Source organism: Pongo abelii, chromosome 9 (genome assembly GCF_028885655.2).
Source record: "Pongo abelii isolate AG06213 chromosome 9, NHGRI_mPonAbe1-v2.0_pri, whole genome shotgun sequence".
Classification (NCBI taxonomy): domain Eukaryota; kingdom Metazoa; phylum Chordata; class Mammalia; order Primates; family Hominidae; genus Pongo; species Pongo abelii.
The window spans coordinates 87,271,409-87,289,131 of NC_071994.2; the positions used below are offsets into that span (position 1 = coordinate 87,271,409).

Below are 17,723 nucleotides of genomic sequence, written 5' to 3' on the forward strand. Positions count from 1 at the left end.
AAGGATTGTAAATGCTCCAATCAGTGCTCTGTGTCTAGCTAAAGGATTGTAAATGCACCAATCAGCACTCTGTAAAATAGCACCAATCAGCACTCTGTGTCTAGCTAAATGATTGTAAACGTACCAATCAGCACTCTGGAAAATGGACCAAGTCAGCACTCTGTAAAATGGGCCAATCAGCACTCTGTAAAATGGACTAATCAGTGCTCTGTAAAGTGGACCAATCAGCAGGATGTGGGCAGGGCCAAAAAAGAGAATAAAAGCTGGCCACCCAAGCCAGCAGCAGCAACCTTCTCAGGTCCCCTTCCACACCGTGGAAGCTTTGTTCTTTCGCTCTTCAAAATAAATCTTGCTGCTGCTCACTCTTTGGGTCCACACTACCTTTATGAGCTGTAATGCTCACTGCAAGGGTCTGTGGCTTCATTCCTGAAGTCAGCAAGACCATGAACCCACTGGGAGGAACAAACCACTCCAGACATGCCACTTTTAAGAGCCGTAACACTCACTGCGAAGGGCCACGGCTTCATTCCTGAAGTCATCGAGACCACAAACCCACCAGAAGGAAGAAACTCCAGGCACCTCTGAAGGAACAAACTCCAGACACACCATCTTTAAGAGCTGTAACACTCACTGCAAAGGTCTGTGGCTTCATTCTTGAAGTCAGCAAGACCAAGAACCCACCAGAAGGAATAAACTCTAGTCGCATTTTGGCAACCTAGATGGGACACATTTTGGCGACCATGAAGTGACATATTTTGGTGACCATGAAGGGACTATCCTCTATCGCTAAGGGTCTGATGGAGTACCATCAGACCCTTTTCGCTTGCCATTCTGTCCTATTTTTCCTTAGAATTTGGGGGTTAAATACCAGACACCTGTCGACCAGTTAAAAGAGATTAGCACGGCCGCTGGACTAAAGACACGGGTGTCAGGCTTTCTGTGAAAGGGCTCTCTAACAACCCCTGATTTGGTTTGCCTAGAACCATCTTCCACTTTTCCTGTACTTCTGGGCTGAGCTGAGGGTCGACAAAGAAGAAAGCCATTCAACTCCGGGGTCCCGACAACAAGTTGATTGACCCTGCGGCCATGAGCAGAACTCTAAAAGTCATGTCGCCCAAACAAGACTCACCCATCTATCCCATCTATCCTGACCCTTGCCTCCTGGGTCCTAACGCCTGTCAGACAAACTTCCTCTTGCCTCTCTTCTCTCATCTCCCAGGGTAGTTCCGCTTCTAAAAACCACTTCCTGTCTCTGGTGCTTTCCTAGCTTCTCCTATAAGAATGATTTCTAGTATAAACCTCAGGACTCTGTTCCCTTCTTTAGGCACCTGGGCTCACCAATCAGAAGGACATAATTTTTGCCCAAAGCCCCGTCAGGCGGGGGACAATCTGGAATTTTAGGATCTCTCCTCAGACTAGCAGCCCTAACAAAAGTTCTCCAAGTCCCCACCTGACTCAGAAGCTCAGCTGGCTTCACCTCTCAGTACCATGCCTGGGACATAGCAGGCACCCTGTAAATATATATTGAATTAATGAAGGAGGGAAGATAGATGTATACACAGATTTGAATGAGCAAAATGAATAATGGTGATGAGCTATAGAAGACTCAGGCTGTTTAACAAAGGTTGCAAAGAAAAACTAGCTAGAGAACAGTTCTGAGAACAAGAAATTTAAGATTTTCATCTTTTCCATTGTTTTTTCTTCAGACAATTGTAAAGAGAAGATTTTCCTGTATCCTACAAAAAGCTGTATTTCTATTGCCAAGGGCTCTCCTCAGCCACAGGCTTACCAGATGTCTGGTCATGATGACTGAAGACAGTTTTAGTTTATTCTGTATACATAGTATAAGGCTCCAGAAGGCCAAGAAAGTCCTTAGACTGGGGATTTTGGAGGAGGAAAGTGGTGATTTTCTCTTTGCTCTAAAATTATGTGAGTTGTCCTTACTCTGCATGCAATATTTTGCCCTCTTTAGGGGTAGAGTAGAATTAGTTGTATCATTTGTTTGACTTAATATATTATGTTTGGGCAACATACATGAAAAGAAAGCCATTCTTTAAAAATAAGCTCTCAGAATAAGTAATCAATGGATAGGAAATCAATGAATAGCTTCAAACAACACTATAAATCATAAGAAAAGGACTGAAGAGAGTATGTGCTGGAGTTTTACTTTCATCATCTCATTCAATCACAGAGATGACTCAAAGAGGCTAAGACATTTCCTAAATTAAGTAAGCAGTGGAGATAGGATTTTAACCCAGTAATGAGTGACTTCAAAGTCCATGCTCTTTCCAGTGTACTTCATATAGTGCAACCAAGAATAAAACCTAAGTACCTTGATTCTCCAGTTTGGTGACAGAGAGGATCGTATTCCCTTCCACAGCCCAGTTTCTTTCCAGATTCTGTGCACTGTCCAAATGCACAGGGACCGGATTAGATGAGATTCTTTTTTTGGTTTTGGTTTTGTATAGATCTTCCTATAGACCTCAAGCTTTCAGAGAGTCATAAAACTGCCATTCCATGTGTACTTTAGAAAACTGCTTTTGGACAAAGATTGTAGACACTAAGTTTTAGCCTAGAATGCATTTTTGCATCAAAGTTATAAACAGAGTACAACTTTTTAATGTAAATGCTGATACAACTTAAAGAACAATGGTGTATGACCAAATCCATTGCAGAAACAAACTGACTCTTTCAACAGAGTATTAGCATCTTTAGAGAGAGGATATATTTAAATGTGATTACATTATGCAAAATTTTTGCTTCTACAAAATGTAAATTGAAATAGCCTTCAAGATCAATTATCATGTTTTTTTTTTTTTTACCACTGGTTGATAGGTTTAGCCAATACAGACGTGAATGCCATTAATTATTTTAATTAGGTGTTTGTTCTGAGTTGGTTGAAAATATACGGATCAGCAAATGAAATATTCAAATGTTTGTACATATTTTCCCTCACTGCTATCCCTTCTCCACCTGCTCCAGTCATGCTCAGGTTTGGGGTTTTGATTAGATGCTTCTTGTTGCTGAAGCAAGGGAGTCAGTACATTAATCTAGGCTTATAATTTTATAAGGCAGGCAAAGGACTATGCTGCCTGCTGCCAAACAGGACCTCCTTGAGGAGCTACAGCAATTAATGTTCCATTCTTGTGTCAAGTGCTGTTAAAAGTTTTCTTCGGGCCAAAGTTTGTCCAAACATTTTGTACAAATCTGCAGAGCTCTTGCGTAGCTGGAGGCTGCTTCCTGAAGTTTGGCACTGAGTCCTGCTTTGTACTGGTAGTAGGAAGCTGGCTGTAGCTACAGACATGGCCTTGTGGAACAGTTTTCCCTGCCTGGACTACCTGAGGCTAAATCTAATGAGGTGAGTCTGAGCATAGTATGAACACAATCAGAAAAGCAGCACAAAAAGTCAGAACAGTATGCAGATGCAAGCAAGTCATTGACAAGAAAGCCTCCATATCTCTTTTATATAATTCAGGCACATTAATAACATTTCTTTGTTATTTCCTTGAATTTCTAGCTTTGATATAGATAATTTAAAAGTACAAAAGACATAAAGAATAAATATTTTTAAAAGTCTGTAATAATTATTACTAAGAGTATACTCCTGTTCATATGTTGTATGGCCTTCTATTTTAACATAAAATTGTGTGAAGTACCCATCTCCTGAATGTTGCAGGAAAAGCTTTCTTAAAGAGACATAAGCAGTATGAAGTTTTCAAGTGGGATTATTCACTTGGAAGAGCTGTCATTAATGTCCCCATATCTGTAGCTGGTCTATAAATAGCCACCAATACCCAAATTAAGAGCACTTGATGGTGTCTGTGTTTGTTCCGCAGTGATCTAACAATACCAGATAAAAGAACATGATAGTTAGGGAGAGATGCCCAGGAGAGTTCATAAGACATTCATCATTCATCTACTTTGTATCTAGAAAAAAATCATTATAATTGCACTGGACCTGGCACTCCATAACCAAACCAATCACTTGCGCTTCTAAAGCCTCCTTCATCACCAAAGGCTAGAACATATTTTCCAAAAATACTTTTCAGGAACTCAAGTAGTCAAAACGAAATGTACCAATGGTTCTGAGTTAGGAAATACCTTTCAAAGATATAGAAATTGTAAAAGAAATCACCATCAGAAAAAAATTAAATTCTATGCTCTTATTAAGTAAATTAACTCATATAAACATCTAAACTCCATACATTTCAGTTATATCTTACACTATCTGAGGTAAGTGGAAGTAAGTCAAGCTGTGAGAGAGTTCATTGCTCAGGTGCCTTTGAGAGGCAACATAGATTTTAAATGCAACCACCTTCAGAGTTCTCTAGTGCTGATAATAATAATATAATAATAACAATAAAATTAACATGAGCACCTACTATGCAACAGGAACTGATTTAGGCATATACATATGTTGTCTCTAATTCTGAAAATAATCTTTCAATGTAGGTAATTATTATTATTTTTATTTCATAAATGAGGAAAGTAAGGCAAAGAGATATTGAAAGGTCATATGGCTGGTGATAAAAAGACGATTTTAACAAGGTCTGCTTGACTCCAAACCTCATGTCCTTACTTCAATGCAATATGCCCTTAAGTGATGGCCAAAAAGATCAAAAGAACAAAGATTTATCTACACTGAAAAGCCCAAGTAATGCTAGTACATGCCAATACACTGTTAATAACCAGTAACAGTACACCACCCAAGGCAAATCTCCTTGCACATATTACCACGGCTCTCTGCTTTGCCATCAGTCTCTCCTTCCTTCAACACCACCACCATCTCCACCACAAACTCAAGCCAATGCCTCAATTACTTAGGTTAGAGAAGAGAAAAATCTGCTACTCTGAGAGTTTATATAAACTGAAACATGCCAGCTACCTGGTAATCTAAGAACTGTCAAAGAAAGAGAGGCTCATAAATGTGACTCTTCCTGAGAACTAAGGTTATTGGAGCATTATATAGTTTTGTATTTTGAATGGTTTTTAAATTTGCAAATGTTTTTGGTAGCTACAGTTAGAAGACACAAAGGTAATTCTGATGTCTTCTCCAAAACAGCTTTAGAAATAATTTTAGTTTTTTATGTGTTGACTCATGACCAACATTTATGAATGTCAGTCAAGATATAAGGTTGTAATATTCCAGTGCCCCAAAACCAAATTGTATCATAGAGTGTAAGAGCTTGTTATTGCTTTTAACACTTCTTTCTTTCCTCACTGTCAGATGCCATTTCTCTTGACTGCTAATATAGCAGGCTTCAGCAATGTCCTCTCTTGAATTTCCATACACCTGCTCTCATTACCTGGATTTTCTAATGGGTTAGGTAATAAAATGCCATGATTATATGAGACATATCTGAAAAGTCTCTATAAGGCATTATGGTTCTCTCATGTTCAAACACGTATGCCTAAGAAATATTAAGAAGACAATACAGTAAAATCATAGAAGTTATCAATAAATTAGTTGTGAGCACTGAAATACTGATTTAGTACACTCAAATGCCATTTTTAGTATTTCTCAGTTTATGCTACATAATTGAGGTTTGTGGGTATTAAATAAGTAAAATATTGAGTACAGCCCAAACTCCTGTAAGTTTATGTTAGAGAGAATAAACACTCTATTCTTCCAGGGACTTTTTTTGACACAGAAACAGAAGTTGTGAACTGGAAAAACTATGATTCCATCCCATTATGGCATTTTGTACTCCTAATAGCTCACAAATTATTGAATCACCATATTCTGTTAGTAGCTTTGTACAAACCTGTGAAAAAATAATGCTGTAGCATACAGCTCTGTCGTGAAACCATCTCTGGGAGAACATTTCATATTCAATTACTGCAACAAAGGATGAAACCAAGAAGCAGAAAGATAGAGCTTAGCAACCCCTTAAAGAAAGCCCATTATTAAAATTCCTTCAGTTTTGAATGGTAGGTCATGCTGAATTTCTAAATAGTCAGTCTTGTAACCCTCTTTATACTGTGGCTATATACATGGTCTTCTCCAAATAAATAAGATGAGATTAGCAGTTCCAACAGTACTGTGAAGAAAGACCTTCAAATGTGCTTTTGTGGCTGCCAAGATGGTTGTTCAACACTCCAATACTGTCAAACTGCAATGCGTAGAATCCATGTGGCATCTTCCATGATACAAAGCATAGCTAATAAAAAAAAAGCCTCTTCTAAATTCTTCATTTTTACAGCAAACTCAGGAGCATCAATGTGCCTATAGAGAATGTAAACAATATCAGAAACAGAGCCAAATTGGGAATCCAAAGGAGTCATTCTGGCTCCCCTACGTGCTGATGATACGTTGCCAAAATAAGTTATTTTACTTCTCTGAGTTTCAGTTTCCTTATCTGTCAAACAAGGTAAGAATATGTTCCCTATTCAACCCAGACTAAATATAAAGTCTGTGAAAGTATTTTAAACACTTGCAAGAAATAAGCAACTCAGAATCTTTAATGGTGCTATGTCATAGAAAAATAGCCCAGAGAAAGTCAGGCATGGATTATGAGTAGGTAGATTATGCTCTCAGGAATCCTAGAAAAGGGCTTCTTAATATTCTCAATAGAAAGCCAATACATTATTTTAGCAAATGAAAGTTATAAGTATTAAAAACAAACATCAAAAGAAACAAACAAAAATTCCCCTTTCATAATAAAAACAACCAACATTAGTAATTAAGGGAACTTCCTCAGCTTGATAAAGGACATCTACAAAAATTGCACAGTTAACATCATGTTCAGTGATGAAAGACTCAATACTTTCCATCTAAAGTCAAGGAGGTCTGCTTGTACTAATTCTATTTAACATTGTACTGAAGATTCTAGCCACATCAATTGGGCAAGAAAATTAAATAGAAGGCATCCAGATTAAAAAGAAAGAAGTAAAACTTTCTCTATTTGCACATGACATAGTCTCATACAGTATCTAGAAAATCCTATGAAATTCTCTAAAAAGCTATTAGAACTAGTAAGTTTGGTAAGGCTTCTGATACAAGATTAACAAATGCTGATTTTATTTCTATACACTAGAATGACCAATGTAAAAGTGGAATTAAGAAAACAACTTTGTTTACAATAGCATTGAAAAGAATAAAATATTTTGGAATAAATTTAGCAAAAGAAGGGAAAAACTTGTATTCCAAAAACTATAAAACATTGTAGAAAAATTTAAAGAAGACTCTAATAAATAGAAGGACATTCATGGATCAGAAGATTTAATATTGATAAACAGCAATATTACTCAAATTGATGTACAGAGTCAATGAAATCTCTATGAAAATCCCAGCAGGCTTTTTGCAGAAATTCATAAGCTAATCCTAAAATGCATGCAAAAATGCAGTGGACCCAGAATAGCCAAAACAATCTTGGAAAAGAACAAAGTTGGCGTCTCACACTACCAAATTTCAAACTTACTACAAAGCTACCATAATCAAGACAGTGTGGCACTGGCAAAAGGATACACATAAAGATTACTGAAACAGAGTTGAAAGTCCAGAAATGGAAACTTATATTTACAGTCAGTTGATTTTCAACAGAAGGGAAGAGACAACTCGATGGAGGAAAGAATAGATTTTCAACAAATGATGTTGGGACACTTGGATATCCATATATACTATATATAAAGACTAACTCAAAACTGATGATAGACCTAAATGCAAGAGCTAAAACTATAAAACTTTTAAAAGAAAATGTAGAAGGAAATCTTTGTGATCTTGGGTTATGCCAAGCCTTTTTAGATATAACGTCAAAAATACAGGTGACCAAAAAAAGATAAATTAGACTTTATCAAAATGTAAAAATTTTATGCTTCAAATGCCATTACCAAAAAGTAAAAAGATAACCCACAGAACAGGAGAAAATATCTGCAGATCACATATCTGATAAGGGACTAATATCCAGAACATATAAAGAACTCTTACAACTCAATAATAAAAAGACAAAAGCATTAAAAATCAGTAAAGGATCTTAATAGACATTTTAACAAGGAAGATGAATGGTAATAAGTACAAGAAAACATGGTCACATCACTGATCAATAGATAATTCCAAATCAAAACCAAAATGAGATACTACCTCACACTTATTAGGATTGTTATAATACAAAAGATAGGTAATAACGAGTGTTTGTGAAACTGTAGAAAAATTAAAACTTTCATATATTGCTGGAAGGAATGTAAAGTGGTGCAAATGTTATGGGAAACAGTTTGACAGTGACTCAAAAAGTTAAACATACAGTTAGCATATGACCCAGAAATTTCACTCCTAGGCATATACCCAAGAGAACTGAAAGTACATGTCCACACAAAAACTTGCACAAAAATATTCATAGTAGCATTATTCATAACATCAAAAAGTGGAAACAATCCAAATGTCTATCATCTGATGAATGGATAAACAAAATATGGTATACCCATACTATGAAATATTATTCAGCAAAATAATGAAGAAATAATGGATGGTACAACATGGATGAACCTTGGAAACATTAGGCTAAGTGAAAAAAGCCGGTCACAAAGGCTGCATATTACATACTTCCACTTATAGGAAATATCTAGAAAGGGCAAATCCATAGAAACAGAAAGTAGATTAGTGGTTTGTAAGAGCTGGGAGGAGAATGGGAAATGACTGCTAATGGGTGTAGGGTTTCTTTTAGAGTCATAAAAATGTCCCAGAAATGTCCCAAAATTGATTGGAGTGATAGTTGTACAATTCTGTGAAAGAACTAACAATCATTGATTTGTAAACTTTAAATGGGTGAATTGTATGGTATGTGAATTATATTCCAGAGAACCTGTTCAAGCATTGAAAAAAAAAAACTGATGGAAAACAACAATAAGAGATACACAAACAAAAAATCCCAAACACTCATAGGAAGAATGTCATAAAGTTTTATATTCATTCTGTGTTCTATTAGATATTTGGCTGAATGGCAAAAAAAAAGAAAGAGAAAGTAGAAATAGGGGGTGAATATTGAGGTCCGCAAATCAGTCAAGTTGAATAAAGAAGAAATTCTAGGGAAAATATTAAAAATTACAGAAAGAAGAAGCTGGGGACACTGAGCATAAACTTTGATGACGTCAATTTTACCGCGTGCCTATCCACTATTCCTCCATTTAGTTTCTCAGATCTTGCCAGCAACCTTAGGGCTTGCATCCTTCATTTCTTTGCTCAGGCCATGCTGAATACATGTCTATGTGTTTTCTGTTTTATTTCCTGTGTAGGTTTTATGTGTGCGCACTGGGAGTGCCCTTTCATCTTTCCCATGAACCAGTGCCCCCCTCCATAAATACTGTGGGTTCTTCCCTTTCTGGGCATATTTCAAAGATCAGTGTAACAAAATTATTTTATATGAGTATTACCATTCTCAGCAGAGTCTTTAAAGCTAGAGAGGAAACCGGTGTGAGTCTAAAATACTGTAAGGGCCAGAGCTTAGGGAAAAGAGCAACATATCCATTCTATCAATCTCATCTTCTTTATACTTTCATTGATTAAGAGCCCATGACTACAGCAAAAATGAAATTAGAGGCACTCTACAGAACTCATATTTCTTAAAGTACATCATGCCTTTTCTGAGATAATTTCCCCTCTGGATTCTTTTCCAATCCTACGGCTACCACCCATATGGCCAAATGTACTCTAATCCCACCGCCTACCAATTTAAGGTCCTGTACACTGCAATTTTCTGCAATTTTCCTAAAGCTATGATCATCTGATAATATCCTGGCTTCAATTTATAAGAGGACTGCTGATAGCATGAAAACCTTGCCCTAAAAAATAAAAATTGTATGTAGTCTGTCGAAAGACAACTCTTCAAAGCCATTCTGGGTCTAATTTCCCAGCAGCAGAATTAGTCCAGAGGGTGCTGTCTTCATAGAAGCTCTGCAAACACCCAGAGAGCAGACACGTCACTATTTTATAACTGGGTTAGATGCTTCTGAGTGCCATGGTCTGGGTATTTATGTAGGGGGTATACCAAATTAGGTCACACAATGCTTTCTGGGAAAAAAAGGGTTGGGAGGAGCTACCAAAAAAAGAAAAAAACCTTTAGGACTATTGCAGAATAGCTTATGCACATTGTATTAACTAGTTTCAATTAGACAGAATGATCCTGACTGTGGGTAATGTGAGGCAGTCTGGGAGAGCATGCTGGAACAATTAACACTTTAAAAGAACATCTCCTCTGGTTTCTATGAGAAGTGTCTGTTTTTACTGATTTCCCATAAAAGTGAGAAATTACTTTCATAATCTAGAGAGACATAGTAGGAAGATGTTAAAGTGTTTTTAAATGAAAAGGAAAACCTGGCCCCACTCCTTGAAAATGGCTGTATACAAACAGAAATGAAAATGGCTGAGAATATAAATAGCTCTCATCAATATGACACTCCTATATCATCGGTTCCTGCCTGTCAGAGAACAAAAAGTTTCTTTTTCAACAACTGCAAGATTCTGCTTTCAAAGTCTTAAAGAGTTGTATATTAACTCCTAGAACCTTTTTCCAGAAAAGGCTCTCCTACATAGGTCTAAATGAGTACCCCTGATTTACTATTGGGTTATTGTCTGTTTTTTTACGCTTTCTCTCACTAATTTATCCTGCCCCATGCACTCCCTTCTGGAATGACCTATCCTTTTCTTTCTTTCCTTCTAGCACTTACTAAGCACTTAATTATGTGCCAGGTGCTATGTTAACACTTATTATGCATTATTTCATGTAAATCTCAAAATATCCTGTTGTGTACATAAACTCAGATTAAGTAAACTGTCCAAGGTCATACAGCTTACTAGTAGAAGAGTAATACTTTACTCTTTCCACTTACTAGTGGAAGAGTTAATACTTTAACACAAATTTCATTCAATTCTAAAGGGTGTACCCTTAACTATGACCAAATATTGCATCTTTTGTCTTCCAAAATCCATCTTAAGGCAACTTCCCATTTGGAAAATTTATAGTGCTTTTTATAGACCATTATTAAATAATGTGTTGCCAAGTATAATTATGATTTACTTATACACATTGTTTTCTGCTATACATTGAGAAATCCAAGGGTCAGTTAAAATACGTGTTCAGTAACTACTTCTTGAATAAGTAAATGAGAGTTGACATATTCAGAATTCAGTGTTCTAATTTATAAATGTTTATGATATTTGAGAATATTTCACTTATCTGCTTATAGTACTATATAGTGATAGAAACATATAGATATAGCAATATCTATGATAAGTTCCATAATAGCAGTCAACTTAGCTTTTAGAAACTCCTTTCCTAGCGTTAATTTCCAGTAACTAAGGGGTGTGCAAATGTGCAATGAAACAAAAGAATTTTTGTAGCCAAATCATGTGTATTTATACTTTGTATGTCTAATTGATAAAATCACACATTATAGCCATTTCTGAGTATACCTAATAATTAAGAATTGAGGATATTCAGAATTGGGTTTGGGGATATTCCTCAAAATGATTAAATCCATGCATGGGCCATAGCCATACTGAGTGATTCACAAATATGCTCTAAAATGCAGCAGCCAGTCAAGCTTCTTACAGCTGGTCAAATCCAAAGTTCTTTAGTTCCAAGTGCCAAATGCTAATTCTTAGCCTAGTTCACCCAGATTCAGAGAGCTATCGTTCTTCAGCTTAGTCCTAGAAACTGTGGGCATTTTCTCAATTGTTTGCAGACGGCAGAAGCTCAGGTAGCTACTGTGTTCATATTCATGGTCATACAAACCAATGAGGCATATAATCAATTTAAATTTAAAATGTAAGGGTAAGGAAGGCTATCATTGCGGTGATTAATACAGCCGCACAATGGGAGAGAAACAAACTGCCACACTTTTCACTAGGGAAGATATTTCATGTATTCAGAAGGTTTAATTATGTCCATGTTTCTAAATAATTAACGGGGAGTAAAATTTCTTTTCTGCTCAAACCCCAATCTGTACATTACAGTTACTACTAAAAGGACAAGTCAAGTCTTATAAAAAAAAAAAAAAAAAAAAAAAAAAGCCTCTCAGCCCCATTACTACATAGGTGCCAAGTGCCAAAAAACAAACACACACACACACACACACACACACACACACACACACACACACATATCCAGGAAGAAAGAGAACAAATAGTTAATAGAAGCCATTTTCAAGGCAATATGTAACTGGTGACAGACATTTGCAAAGCAATCTGGAGGAGCCAGAAATCCAATGATAAAAGCTCTGCACTTAAAATGAACTTGGGGCAAATGCAGACATGAAAACCAAGGCTTTTCTGCAAAATGTAATAAAGCCTAATTATGAGGATACAATCATTCCAGAGTACAACAACAAAAAGCAAGAATAGGACAGTGGAGAATGGAATGTAGGAGAGAATAAACTGAATTTGAAAAATGCACAAGGATAATAGAGACTATCAATTTATTAGGCATGTAAGTATATATTAATTTATTTATAACATTCTTTAGTCCTTGGAGAATTTAAGACAGCCAAGACATTCTCTTAAGCACAAGGTGAAGATTTTCACTATTTCCTGAGAGATTATAAAATGAATATTAATACCAGAATTTCATACATATCATAGTTTTTGGTTATATAAATATGTGTATGTTAATTGTAGAGTCAACTGCCCATATTTTTTATTCTATAAGGTGAATTAAGGTATTATCAAATTATTATTTCATCATTTTTTAAATATACCCAAGTGTTGTCTACAGTCAGATATTTGAAATAGATTGTAAATTATCAAAATCCCAGTGTTAGTGCTTTTTTCTGAGACTACTACTTATTACACTAGCTCTAGGGGAGACTCAATAAACATTGCTGACTAGTAGTATTAAACTATTTTCTTTTTCCTTTTAGTTGCAAGTAAATCAAAGAAAAAACCCTATCAAAAATAAATAAAACAAAACCTAAATAATTGAGAAAGAAGTAACATTGATTATAAGTTATTGAGGCCATTTCACAGAATCCAAGAGAGTTTTGAGTACATAATACCTAAGAAGGGCAGATACAAAGCAGCTTTAGAGGTCTAAGCAACTGAGCCTCACATAACTTTTTCCAAACTGTTCTCATTCATATGATTCAATATTGATGACTACCAGTTTGGTATATCTCCAGTACAAATTTCAAATTCCCAGGAAAAAAAATTCAACTGGCCCTGCTGGAATCAAATGTCTCCCCCTCTGGATCAGTCAGTCCTGGCCAGGGGCAGGCTCACATAATCTAAACATGACCATCGGGAGCCCACCTCTGTGGACTGGGGGTTCTCTGCAGAGAAAGCAGATCGATATGTGCTGCACAACTCCTTCAGAAAATGTGTGTTTCACTGGGAGATACAATTACTTTTATGTAAATAGCAAAAGAAATTTATGAAACCAGTAGCCCCCAGTTCAATGGCAGAAATGAAAAACAAACATCTACTTTCTGATTCTCTCACCTGACCACAGCACTGAGAATAAGACTTTAATGCTGGCGCTCTGACTTGTGATCTTCAGGAAGAGTCTTAAATGTAGTTGTTTATTTGTTCCTAAGGTTCTACAATAGAACTAGGACCTAATCTGGGATTCCCAGGTCCCAAGGGGTTCAACTCCAAGGGAATAATGAAAGATGAACGATTTATAATAATTATGCAATTTCCTTGCAACAAGACTGCACAAAGTAACAAAATGTGAGTTCTTATATTAATATTTTGGACTGAAATTACCAGTGTATTAGAGGATCAGAAATTCTTATTGGTATTATACGTGAGTGTGTTTGATTTACATAGGATTACTGCCTTATTCATGTTTACATTTCCAGCAATTGGCATAGTACTAGACACAACTGAATGGAATTACTAAATTTTGTAGCTTGAAAACAAAATTCCTGAAAACACATGTTCTGTGGTATTCTCTTAGGAGAAAAGTGTTAAAGAATGATGAAGAGGAGAAATAGAAACTACCAGCCTAAGAGGGTAAAATACCATTATTAATCCTCTTTACCAAGAAATCTGAGAGCTGTGAAATAATTTATTAAAACTTACTAAAGAGAAAAATCAACATATAGGAGATTCACATATTGAAACTTAACTCCCAGAATTTCTGCCATGTAACAGGGATTTTACTAGTTGTGGATATACTAGGACCTCAAGAAGCACATTGTCTCCATGGAGAAACAGATGTAGGAATCAGTAATTATGAAATGATACCATCAGGGATACAATAAAAGAAGTGTTCTATTTATGAACAAATAATAGAATTATTAAAACACATCCTTCCTCAGTTCAAGATCAGCCTGTTCAACAGGGCAAAACCTCGTTATTTACCAAAAATACAAAAAAAAAATTAGCTGGGCTTAGTGACATGCACCTGTAATCCCAGCTACTTGGGGAGGCCAAGGCACAAGAATCACTTGAACCCAGAAGGTGGAGGCTGCAGTGAGCCAAGATCGTGCCACTACACTCCAGCCTGGGCAACAGAGTAAAACTCTGTCTCAAAAATAAAAACCAAAACCAAAAACAGAAAAACCACATCCTTTCTCTATCATAAGTAGTCCCTAAGCATGCACTCTCCTCTGATCATCTGCTCAAAAAGTTAACATTTTTATTCTCTGAGTCTCCAGCATGTCTGGGCTCCCTCTGCACTGCAGGAATACCTCCAAAATTTAGCATCATCATCTCTCCTTCACTAAAGGTGATCCCACTTTCTTCTCCTGCCACAGATAAACAAAAACTAAGGAAAAAAGCTTAATCTCTTACACAATCTGAGTAAAAATCAGGCTCCCCCAGACTTACTGCTAACATACTTGTAAGACATGTTATGTCAGTCCAGTCGTATCTTTCAGCACCTGGTACCTCAACAATAGATAAGGATATTTAGGAAGCTCCACATATTACTTTTCCATTGCCTACAAGGGGAGTCAAATGAGGAGAATGTCCAAAAGGTAACTTTCTAATTTCTTATCTCCATCATACACAAATTATTTCATGACAGCTAAACTGTCACTTACAGTATACATAATTCCAAGAGACACCACTATCATTTCTATTAGGCAATCTATGTATTACAGAGTATCATACATTCAGCCACCTTCTTCACACACTTCAGAGTACAGAGTAGTAGCATGAGTACATGAAAGGAGAAGTAGGATGTCTGGGATCTGTTCCCAGCACTACAATTGATGCACTATTCTTACTCCCTTTGCATTTAAATCTCCCATCTGTAGCACAAGGATAATGACATAGTACCTGTTTGTTTCTAAGGCACTGGAAAATTCTCTGGTAGAAGATACTACGCAAATGCAGAGACTATTATTACACCAGGAAGACTTGAAAATTGCAAGTTGGTGTGCTCATCACTATTAAGCAGTTGACACAGTGACAAAAGAAAAAGCATCTTTCTTCAAGGCATCTAAAATCAAGTATTGCTGAATATGCAGTTATCCTCAAAAATATGTGTGCAAATATATTCGTTTTAATGACCTTCCAATTCTAACTCATCAATAACCCATTTAAAGCAATCCTTTCCAAGTTATCCTGACTCCAACATAATGCATGGAATCCCTAATCACTGATATTTTTTATAATGCAAAGCTTTCTGAAAGGTTATTCTTTCTCCTTGCAAAATATTTGCTTTACTCCAGAATTTCAGAGAGCATTCTGGCTCATTCCACTAAGATTATTCCAAAATATAAAAACATTTATCCTTCAATCTGCTAATCTTGGAATAATCAAACTTACAGTACAGTGGTGGACAGGCATCCAAGCAGGGGCTTCCACTGAACAATTCTGGGCTGGGCATCTGCCTTGGTTTTGCTGCAAATAAGTAAAAATGATATTATATTCTATTTATTATGGGCCAGTATGTATATATGCTAGCTGACACATTTATTGTCAAAATGTGTATTACCTTATTTATAATAATAGAGAGAGAATGCTTTGTTGGTGCAATGCTGCAGAAAACTAGGTACATAATTTCTACTCTTATCAAAGCATAAGAAATTATCCTTTTCCTTTTTTGTTGCTCTAAGGACTAGGTTTTTGGCACCAGGCTGTCTCAGCATCTGGCCTTCCAGGCTTCAATACCAACCACCTGAGAACTCTTATAACCTACAGGCTGACTGTTCTCTTCCAGGCTCCTAAACAACCCTGATACATGCTGTACTCCTGTGAGATCACATGAGTCAAGGTATAGAATGGCTGTTTATTTGTCTCTGTTTCCAGACTATAAGCTAGTGATGGTGATTCTCTCCAGAGTGTTTCATAGAACTCCAGAATGTTGGGTTGAAAGGGATAGATCTTAGAGGCCTTCTTATCACATCAAAAACTGAAGTTCAGAGAAATAAAACAATTTTCTCAAGGAGTCAGAAGTTTGACATTCTAAACCATTTTCCAGGCACTTCTTTCTGCAAAAGAAATTTATCTCTAGTTAATCTATACTTTTGTTGTAATTCCTGTAAATTTACTTCTAATTGGCTTTTAAAAATAATATAGTGCTTTACTTTCACCAATAATACTGCTACACCCCTCTGATAATGAAAACTGATTAGTCCAAAAGGGGGGGAAGGATTTTAATAAGCCATGCTTTACCTTTTATTTATTTCATTGTATTCTCAGTGATAATATAGGCATACTTATAATGTTAATAATCACCATAAAAACCACAGCTGTGATTTATTTAACAATTAAATATGCAAGGCACTATTCTGGACACATTATATTATTATTAGTCCCCACAATAAACATAAGTCGGAGTATTATGCTCACTTTGTAGTGGAGAAAACAGAGACTTAGAGAGGTTAAGCAACTTGGCTAAAACTCAATCTACTAGACAGCAGCATCTCTGAGATTGCAACAAGACTCTGGCTGACTCTGGTGCCCATGTATGCTCTTTCTTTTATAAGAAGTTGCCTCTGTTATTTTAGACTATCTCTTTAATAGGAGGTAAGCCATGTCATCATCCAATCTGATTTTATCTAATGAATGATCCTAACATTTCTGATTTAACTGAATAAAATACTGAATTCAGTACTCCTATCACACTAAAATTTTTGTCTGTGATTTGTAAGCTTTTTAGAGCAACTTTATTTGGTTGATCTATTTTTAAGGCATCACTAAGCCCTAAAATGCTGTATGAGTGATTATGGATAAAGTCATCATAAAAATAAACTTATGTCATCAATCTCCATGATCAGTTTCTTTAAAGCAAAATATGATATGCAGCAGCAGCAGAGTACAGAAGGTACCCTGGTCAGATAACCACAATTTTAAGCTAATTTTGGCCATGTGCTTGCTGCCATGAAAGGCTCTTGACAGTCACATCTGTGAAACAGTGTTAGTATTTTGCCTAATTCACAGATAATAGATATAGATTCTCCTCAGATCATTATCACAATTTGCAAGGAAGCTACTAATGAGAACACACAACATATTCACAAAATATGACGGGTGCATAAATAAGGTGTGTTTCAACTTCTTCAGTGCTCAGCATGGGATAAAGAAAGATGGAAATGTGTGTTTCTGTTTTGCCTTCTATTATTACCTGATTTCTGACACTAAGATCTTCTCGTAAGTGTTTTAACTAAGAAAATTAACAATGATTTTACAAGGCCAGACAAATAAAAAAGACTACTGAAGACAGATGCCATGTGAACATAAATTATTCTTTAATCCTATTGTATGACAAGCAAAAAACATTGAAATAGAAGTCAGAACCTTGGATTTTAGTTTAGTGTTCCCATTGATCTACCTGTGGAAC

The 17,723-nt window shown here is 36.1% G+C and overlaps 1 protein-coding gene across 11 annotated transcripts in view; it reads right to left on the reverse strand.

The window, feature by feature from the left end:
* DLG2 (discs large MAGUK scaffold protein 2) overlaps nucleotides 1-17,723 on the reverse strand; it is a 2,173,778-nt gene that overhangs the window by 1,637,164 nt on the left and 518,891 nt on the right. For 10 of the 11 annotated variants that reach the window (XR_008511650.1, XM_054526103.2, XM_054526105.2 and 7 more), the window contains one exon: nucleotides 15,707-15,781. The exons of the other annotated variant lie outside the window; for it this stretch is intronic. Coding sequence is in view for 9 of the 10 variants with exons in the window: in XM_054526103.2 (XP_054382078.1) it covers nucleotides 15,707-15,781 (75 nt within the window). In the remaining variant the exon portion in view is untranslated. The remainder of the gene's footprint in view (nucleotides 1-15,706; nucleotides 15,782-17,723) is intronic. 11 annotated transcript variants of the gene reach the window in all.